Source organism: Chanodichthys erythropterus, chromosome 14, assembly GCF_024489055.1.
Source record: "Chanodichthys erythropterus isolate Z2021 chromosome 14, ASM2448905v1, whole genome shotgun sequence".
NCBI classification, from domain to species: domain Eukaryota; kingdom Metazoa; phylum Chordata; class Actinopteri; order Cypriniformes; family Xenocyprididae; genus Chanodichthys; species Chanodichthys erythropterus.
Window position 1 is genome coordinate 11,327,667 of NC_090234.1, and position 9,803 is coordinate 11,337,469.

The 9,803-nt window shown below is 41.9% G+C and overlaps 1 protein-coding gene across 1 annotated transcript in view; it reads left to right on the forward strand.

The window, feature by feature from the left end:
* LOC137036202 (globoside alpha-1,3-N-acetylgalactosaminyltransferase 1-like) overlaps positions 1-9,285 on the forward strand; it is a gene marked incomplete at its 5' end in the record, with an annotated part of 22,166 nt that extends 12,881 nt beyond the window's left edge. Inside the window, one exon of the mRNA XM_067410235.1 lies at positions 8,212-9,285. Within this exon, the coding sequence (XP_067266336.1) occupies positions 8,212-8,902 (691 nt within the window). The remainder of the gene's footprint in view (positions 1-8,211) is intronic.
* Positions 9,286-9,803: the final 518 nt, after the last annotated feature.

Below are 9,803 nucleotides of genomic sequence, written 5' to 3' on the forward strand. Positions count from 1 at the left end.
ATGAAAGGTTGCAGAGATGAACATTGTAGTCGATCACAGACATGTTGAGCGGATGAAAGCAGTGATCTCGTCTTTAAACTCAATTTCTGCACACTAACAAATGCTTTCATCTTCACTAACAGTGCAAACGCGATATAATTAAGAGATTCGTTGAATAAAATGGGAGTTTTGTGCGTCAGTCACTGATAAACTCAGGCTATTTGATTGACAGCTTCAGCTCCAGCGATTGTAAAGGGAGCTTTCTTTGATCGATTTCTTTATATAATTTAATCACGTTAAATAACTGATTATTTTCATCCTACTAAGAGAAACAGGGCAAGCTGGCGTTTAGTCACAGGTTTGATTTACTGACACACAGACAAAGATCATCTGACTGTTGTCAGGGTTTTGCAGGAGTGAGGACCCAGGCGCAGAATGAGCAATAAAGGGATTTATTAACAACACTAAAGACAGCGCACAACAGGGAGAAATAGGTGTGAACCAGTCAAACAGCAGGGCAGGGCAGACGACACAACGACAGGCAGGGTTGATGACCACTGACACAGTCCAAGTTGGTGAAGACAGAACCAGAGGCTTGACGAGAGAGTGGACTGCTGTTAAGGTCCTTGCTGCCAGGCAGAGGAGTCAGAGGCCAGGAAACTCAGGATATGAATGACAGGATCTATAAGCACAATACACACGGTGAACACACAACAAACCAGCAAAGACATGAGGGAAGGAAGCACAATATAAAGGGACCAAAGCACACAAGGTTCAGGTGAGCACAATTAGTGAAACGAGGACTAGACAGGACTAAACAAGGGGGCATGGTGAAAGCAAACTAGGAGGCAGGACAAGAGGAGCACATGGCAAACACAAACAAAGACAAAGCCATGTGCTGACAAATAACACAAACAAAGAGACATGAAACAAAGACAACACAGACAAGGCTGCCAGGGCAGAACCCTGACAGTACCCCCCCTCCAATGGACGCCTCCAGGCGTCCACACTGGGTGAAGGGGTCCATGGAGGTACCAACTGGGGAGGCGGGAGGGGAACAAAACTCGAAGTTCTGGGGCATCCAGGAAACACAGGGGGCGGAACTGGAAGGGAGGGAAAGAGTCCAGGGGAATAGTTCGGGGCCGACCAGGGAGAAGCTGACTTGGGAAACGCATAATGACCAGGCAATGCTGAGGGTGGGATGGGAGGGGTGGGAACAGACTTGGTGGTGTTCCTGGGAAGATGGGCTTGCTCCAATGGTCGTGGCTTGAAAATGGCCTGGGAGTCAGACACAGCCTTCGGTATAAGTTCTTTATTTGGGAAGGACTTGGGGATGAACTCAGGAGCCATGACTGCATTGGCAGGAAGGATAAGTCGTTGGGAAACAGACACAGATACAGACTTAGTCCCTGAAGTCCTGGAGGATGTTTCGAACACTGGACTTAAATCTGCAGAAATGCCCTCCAGGGCCTCAAGGACACACATTGGACTGGACTCGGGAGCGCCCTCCTGGGCTGCACTGGCGTGCTCAGGGACTGACTCGGGACTGCCCTCCTGGGCTGCGCTCGTGTGCTCAGGGACTGATTCGGGAGCGCCCTCCTGGGCTGCACTGGCGTGCTCAGGGATGGCTTCCATGGCCATGACAGGCTGAATGGGAGCCTCTGAAATGGCCTCCGTGGCCAAACTGATGAAAGCAGGCTGCTCTGGAATGGCCTCCGTGGGTATAACATGACTAACAAGAACAACATCAATGGGCATGACATGATTGGCAGGAATTCTCTCACTGGGCAAGTCATGACTGGTGAAAAGCTCAGAGGTGGCCTCCGTGGCCATTGCGGGCAGATCAAGACACCCTGAAATGGCCTCCGTGACCTGGTCCAGAGCAGCTTCTTGGGAAGTAACATGACTGGCAGGGTCGGTTTCTGTGGGCACTACAGCACTGGTTAGCTGTTCTGAGGGGTCCTCCATGGCCATATCAGGCAGGGTGAGATGCTCTGGAATGGCCTCTGTGGCCAGGTCAAGAACAGTTTCTGTGGAGGTAGCCGTGCCAACTTGAATACACACCTTGGACAAGACAGGACTGGTGAGTGATTCAGACAGTTCAGTCTCAGGTTCCCTCAACAAAGGCATAGCTGGTGAAGTAAGTGGCTTAGGGTTTGGTTCCAGACTAAATATTTCTGGAACCACTGGATACAGGACCAACTGAGTCAGGTCCTCCTGGACCATAGGATAAAGAACCTCTTGACTCAGACTCTCCTGGACCTCTGGACCGGGGCCCTTTTGACTTGGGCCCTCCTGGACCAATGGGTTTAAGCTCTCCTGACTATGGTCCTCCAGGACCACTGGATTAGGGACCTTCAGAATCAGGTCCTCTGGTACCACTGAACTCTGGGAAACCCAACCAGGGCCCTCCTGGGCCAATGGATTAGAGAACTCTGTACTCTGGCCCTCCTGGACCAGTAGGCTTAGGACCACAGGAAGAGAATTTGACTGCACAACATGCACCCGCCTTTTCTTACGCTTCCGGGGGCACAAAAGTGCATGACTGGCCACTTCAGGGGTGACTGCCACCTTCTTGATCAACTCTGGGGTGACTTGAGTGGACTGGACAGACTCTGGGGTGACTTGAGTGGACTGGACAGACTCTGGGGTGACTTGAGTGGACTGGACAGACTCTGGGGTGACTTGAGTGGACTGGACAGACTCTGGGGTGACTTGAGTGGACTGGACAGACTCTGGGGTGACTTGAGTGGACTGGACAGACTCTGGGGTGACTTGAGTGGACTGGACGGAGACAGAGACTGATGCAGCAGCTCTTGCTGCCCTCTTCCTTCTCAGTCTACGCTTTAACGTGGGAGTCAGAGGAGGATCTTGAACTTGACTCGAAGGATGGATGGCTGCAGGCGGACTCTGGTGGTGTGAGTATCTGCCAGTCCTTGCGGTGGCGGAGATACTTGGAAAAATTCCAGAAGTCCAGAATCTTTAATTGATCCATCTCCCAACGTGGTAGGGGGTCATCCAAAGAAAGGTTAAAGGCCTCCTTAAGGGCCCCATCATTGTATTCCAGGCCCTTAGCCATGGTCCAAAAGAACTGTGCAAAGGACACCACATCCCGGCCCTGCTGGCGAAGCGATGCCAACCCCTGTTGGAGTGCCAGTCTCTCTTGGACAGTCGCGGGGGGAACTACACGGATGCTCATTGCTGGGTCCGGTCTTGGCTGGTTTGTTCTGTCAGGATTTTGCAGGAGTGAGGACCCAGGCGCAAAATGAGCAATAAAGGGATTTATTAACAACACTAAAGACAGCGCACAACAGGGAGAAATAGGTGTGAACCAGTCAAACAGCAGGGCAGGGCAGACGACACAACGACAGGCAGGGTTGATGACCACTGACACAGTCCAAGTTGGTGAAGACAGAACCAGAGGCTTGACGAGAGAGTGGACTGCTGTTAAGGTCCTTGCTGCCAGGCAGAGGAGTCAGTGGCCAGGAAACTCAGGATACTGGACAGAGGAGTCAGAGGCCAGGAAACTCAGGATATGAATGACAGGATCTATAAGCACAATACACACGGTGAACACACAACAAACCAGCAAAGACATGAGGGAAGGAAGCACAATATAAAGGGACCAAAGCACACAAGGTTCAGGTGAGCACAATTAGTGAAACGGGGACTAGACAGGACTAAACAAGGGGGCATGGTGAAAGCAAACTAGGAGGCAGGACAAGAGGAGCACATGGCAAACACAAACAAAGACAAAGCCATGTGCTGACAAATAACACAAACATAGAGACATGAAACAAAGACAACACAGACAAGGCTGCCAGGGCAGAACCCTGACAACTGTACATCAATCATTAATATCAGATCAGGCATTAGAATGAACACCGTTACTCACATGTTGTTGCATTACTGTCGAGTTCAGGCACTGCACAATAGTTTGTAATCCTCAACGGCATGTTTATTGCTTGGTACCTTGATCTTGTTTAGCATCACGTAGGCCTATGTTACTTAGGCTACCTATTCTATTGCATGTCATGTGTGAATCGGTGGGCGGGGCTAAACAGGCAGGGATGAAGCAGGCGTTGATCTTCTTCTGCATAGGCGGTGCTTGCTGCCCTTTGACCTCATAGATCCCCACTTTGAAAATCCTGTCGTTTGCTGTGTCCAGTGTCAATTAAAGCTTTTATTGGACTAACAAGGAAGTTTTCAGTTCTGAAACTTACAGTATAGTCTTAAATATGATGACCTCTTATATGTCAAAAGCTCAAGAAAATTTTTATTTCTCAGTTCATCAGCCCTTTAAAATATCAAAACAGAAAATTCTTACTCTCTTAAAATATATAAAACTATATCCCCTACTATCTTTAAATATATAAAAAGTATATTAGTATCATATTTTCACAATACAACTTTTAACACACTTTAAAATAATTGTACTTTAGTATATTTTAGAAAAAATATATTTTAGAAAAATATACTTGAAGTTTTGTTTATTTTTTAAAAGTGTATTTATTTGCACTTTATAAAAATATATTTGAGGAATATTTTAACAGTGTGCTGAAAATGATCATTATAACAATGCACTGAAAGTATTTTTAAAAAATACATTATTTAATATCCTGAAGTTGTAGTCTAAAGTTCTAAAGTTTAAAGTTTAAATCTAAAGTTTAATTTGAGTATTTTTTAATTGAGTTTTTTTTTAAGTTTACTTATTCATTCTTGGAATTCATTATATTACTTGTGCTATTTATTTCAGTATGAATGCATTACAAGCCCATTTAATATATGCAGTGTAGCCTATAATTTCCAAATATGAGTGAATATGTTTAATAAGTTTACACTGGCAGAATCATTTTACAATCGTACACACAAATCTATATTGAACAACACACCAGCAGCACAAGTAACGTTACATGCGAAAAAATGTCAAGTGGTTAAACTTGAGACTTATCGGAATTCAAATGTAAGACACTCGTAATCATTTTGTAATGTACTTAATGTACTTAAATCACAAATAAAGTGTACTTATAATACAACGTATATTATAACAAAAAATATACTTATAACACAAATTAAGTACAATTTAATATCACTAATTAGTCCCTACACAGACATATACTTAAAGTGTACTAAGTATATGTTACGGCTGGTGGTGTAGAGATGAGGCAGATAACGGATTTCCACAAACACATGCTGCGTTCCAATTCGCCTACTTATACTACGCCCTAAAAGTATGTACTCTTTCTGTGAACAAAAAGTACTTACTTTTGAGTGTGTAGTAAAAGAGTAGACAAGCTTTGGGACATACTATCACATCATACAATCGCGTCTTTTCTCTCTGTCGCATCCTGTCACCGTAAACTGGCCTGTCAATCATCTTACATCCTCCACATTTCATTTAGCTAATTTCCTACCGTATCGGAGAGAAATGCAGCACGTTGATCTGCAGTCGCGGGTCTTTCATATGGGGAACTCTCCTCATATTAATGCATAATGATGCATTTAAAAGTTAATGGCCATTCGGATCTTTATAAAAGTCCACATTGGTATTTGCAGATGAAAAATAACACGGGTAACATTAAATAAATATTTTCTATCAGGTTGAACTGATTATTAGTCACTCAAATCTCTCAGCGTCGATCGCGTATATCCGCAAAGTTTTGTAGTTTTTTAACCCTTTTTACTTGTGTTTGTAGTTCTGAACTGAATCCTCGTCCAACGCGCAATGGGTTGTGGGCAATATTAGCCTCTATAGTGTGCACGGATCCACACTATGAAAATCTACCGGAAATAGTAGACCATCCGGGGACTTTTGGCATACTCTTTTCAACATACTATGCTTTGGGACACACTTATTTTAATCTCACATACTATTTAGGATGGATAGTATGGACATTGTTTATATTAAAGTCTGTCCCTGCGTTCCAAAGGCAGAGTACACCAAACTAGCGTCTGACAACAACGAGAACGGACAAGAAGTGAATGGGAACAAATACAGATGACTAACAAAGGGAGCTAAACAAGGTGATGGGATGATAAACAAGACACAGGTGAATCAAATGAACTAATCAACAGAACGGGGAAACTAGGTCACAGGGGAAGACAAACATGGGGCTCTGTAACAGTATACTTGAAGTTGTTCCAATTTAGCACACATAAGTATACTAAATATACTTAAAGTTGTATTTTAATACTACTTAATTTCAACTTAAATATACTTAGTACAAAATTAGTTGTTTCAAAATAGCACACTTTAAATGAACTAATCCTTAACACACTTTAAATATACTAATAATTAGTCTTGCTGCAAGTATACTTTACATACCTTTTTTTCACTAGGGTTACTATAAATTACAGCAACACCTCCCCTTTTGCCTTTCCAACGAGGATTGTGAAGATAATCGTAATCTTGAGGGCTAGACTGATTTAAAGTAATGTAATCGTCCAGTTTTAGCCAATTTCTGTCAAACACAGCACATCTAGATTAATTTTCAAACTGAACTTGTGATCAGTGTGACAGGTTATGTTTGGAGAATAAGTTTCTATGGCTACTTACATATTAGAAAGCCACCTACGTTTTTGGAAATGAAAGTTAAGATTATTTGCATAATTACTCTGAATCATACTTGGATATGTTACATATACACAGTTTCTGGAAATCTCTAAGGTCTCTGTGGTTCTACCCATTTGTATGAACCAGTTTATCTAACTCAGTGCACCTGCAATTAAACAAGGCAGGGCTGCTAATGGAATGTAATGTGTCCTCATGCTCTCACACAGTGAAAAATCACAGAGCTAGAGGACACTGACAAACAAGACAGAGGTTACTTTGATATTAAACAAAGTCTCAGCTTTTGAATTCTGTTCATTTTATTATGAAATGCAAACAATAAATCTTGTTTTGGTGCTTTTTAATGTGATGTGACAGGTCACTGTAGTGCCTCAGTTGAAGCGGCACATGAATCGATCATCTCTTCATCTTTCCTATTAGTTAACAGTAAATAAGCACAAATGAACATCAAATGGTGTGTTGAAAGATACAGTACAACTTACCAAAATGTATCATGTCTCCCCCAGGTGAAAAAGAGCATACTTGAATGCACTAAAAAACACTTAAATACAAGCAAGTACATTCTTATTTTTGTGTGTGTGTGCTAAATAAAATTGTAAAAGTTATACACTATAAATACACTAATTAAAGTACATTTCTACTTCAATAATACTTCAGTGCACTTAAATTGACTTCTTTTAGTGCGTTGAAATCAAGTATACTACTGCAAAAATATTAAAAAAGAGGTTTATTTGTGTATTTCTTAAAAGTTTGCTTTGAATGCTTTAAAATTTAGTTCAATCTTAGTAGACTTTTATATAGTAATCCTTAACTTAAATTAAATTGATTGTACTAGTTACAAGAACATTTTCCCAACTGTGGTACGTAAGTACACTTAATATAAATGCACTAATTAGCACTAACACTTAAACTGATTTTAAGAGTAGTCATATAACGTAAACCAAATATACAAAAGTGTTTTATAAGTGCATTAGGGGAGAGCTGCACTCTGAGTGCAGGAACTGAACAAATCTTTCAAACTGATTCGTGAACCAATTTAGACTTATTTGATCAAGTCTTTGAACAAAATCAACTCAAAAGAGTGATTCATTTGTGAATGGGGCATCGTTCACGAAAAAAGAGACAGCATGCTTGGAATAAATTATGCATTTCTTAACATGCACAGTTATTGACATGTTGTTGTGTTACTGTCGAGTTCAGGCACTGCACAATATTTTGTAATCCTCAATGGCATGTTTATTTCTGAAACTTACAGTATAGTCTTAAAATATGATGACCTCTTATATATCAAAAGCTCAAGAAAAATTTGATTTCTCAGTTCATCAGCCCTTTAAAATTTCAAAACAAAATTCTTTGGTCATTTGTCAATACAGAAATCCTAAAAATCTCCTAAAATAAGTAAAACATTAGTAAAATTAGTACAATCAAGTAAAATTAAGTATTTTAATTCTCCTTATCTGGGAGCCTACCCCAGTGACCACTAAAGTCAAGCTGTCTAATTGTACTGTATTTTTCTGCTTTTATTAGAAAGTAACAGTTTACCTCATGCCTATGGCGAATTTTTCAATAACTGTATATTTGTCTTTCAGTTCTTGTTTTGAGGAATTTTATTGCCATCTTATTTATTACTTTTGTAATCCTTCTCCCTTGCTGTTTTTCAGATACACACGGTTTCTTAAAGATTTTCTGGAGTCTGCAGAGCAGAATTACTTTGTTGGATTTCATGTGCATTATTATCTATTCACTGATGAACCAGAACAGGTTCCTGCAGTGGAACTGGGTGAAGACCATCATCTGACTGTGATAAAAGTCCCTAGTTCTAACAGATGGCAGGAGATCAGTTTGAGCAGGATGAGAAGACTGGAGGAACTGATCGAGAGTCAACTGGTCAATGAAGCCGACTATGTTTTCAGCCTTGATGTGGACACAAAGTTCTATGGTCGCTGGGGGGTAGAGACTTTGGGTCGCCTAGTAGGTGCGTTACATCCATGGTTTTATAGCTCCCCTCGTGAACAATTCACATATGAACGCAGGCCAGAGTCTCAAGCATTCATTCCTTACTCTGAGGGTGATTATTATTATATTGGAGCTGCGATCGGTGGCTTAGTGAAAGATGTATATCAGCTTGCTAAAACCTGCCGGGAGCAGCTGGAGATTGATGCATCTAAATCCATCGAGGCGTTATGGCAGGAGGAGTCTCATTTGAACAAGTACTTCCTTTATAACAAACCCAGTAAAGTGCTTTCATCTGAGTATCTGTGGGATGACAAAAGATCTAAACCAGGAGAGATCAAAATCATTCGGTTCTCTCAAGTTCTTAAAAACTATGCTGAAATTCGTCCAAACCCTTAGCAGCTGATACCAGAAACATGGATATTATTTGTACTTTTTTTGAATTAAGTATGAAGATAACTGCCAGGTTTCACAAATATTCAGTTGTTTTTGTCTTAGTTTCATTTCCATAGACTTTTAGTTTGTTTTCCTTCAGTCACATGTTTCCTTTGTTCTATGAGTTTGTCACTATGGGTACTGATAATGATTAATAGTCATTATCCCAAATACTGGCGACGTATCCTAGGGGATACAAACATTTGAGCAGCTGTGGGGAGAGTCAGAGGAAGTGTAGGTCTCATTTCTTGGTTTCATCTTTGTTGTGAATATTTAGATCTGGTGACTTTGTTCGTACAATCTTTGTTTAGCTCACGACAGCTTTTAAAAACAACATGACCACCTGTAGAGGGAATGTGACGAGCAGGGCGGGCGAGAGCCGTGAGGGAACGGCGCGAGGCCGGTGACGCGAGTGATAATGAGCGTCACTTGTGAGGCGTGCCGGCCTCGAGTCTCTCACGGAGGAGCTCCGGAGGCATAAAAGGAGGAGCGACATCAGTGAAGGACGAGAGAGGACCAGGCCTGGACTTTATTTTATTTTATTTTATTTTATTTTTTATTTTTTTTAACATTCAACAAAACTTTAATATAAAATAAACAAAGAAGTAATGCCGGCAGACCCTCGCGGACGTCTGCCGGCCACACAAACATAATAAAACATAAAACAATATCCAGGCCTGGTCCTCTCTCGTCCTTCATTGTAGTCGCTCCTCCTTTTATGCCTCCGGAGCTCCTCCGTGAGAGACTCGAGGCCGGCACGCCTCGCAGGTGAAGCTCATTAACACTCGCGCCACCGGCCTCGCGCCGTTCCCTCACGGCTCTCGCCCGCCCTGCTCGTCACAGGGAAATCTAAACGTTTAGATAA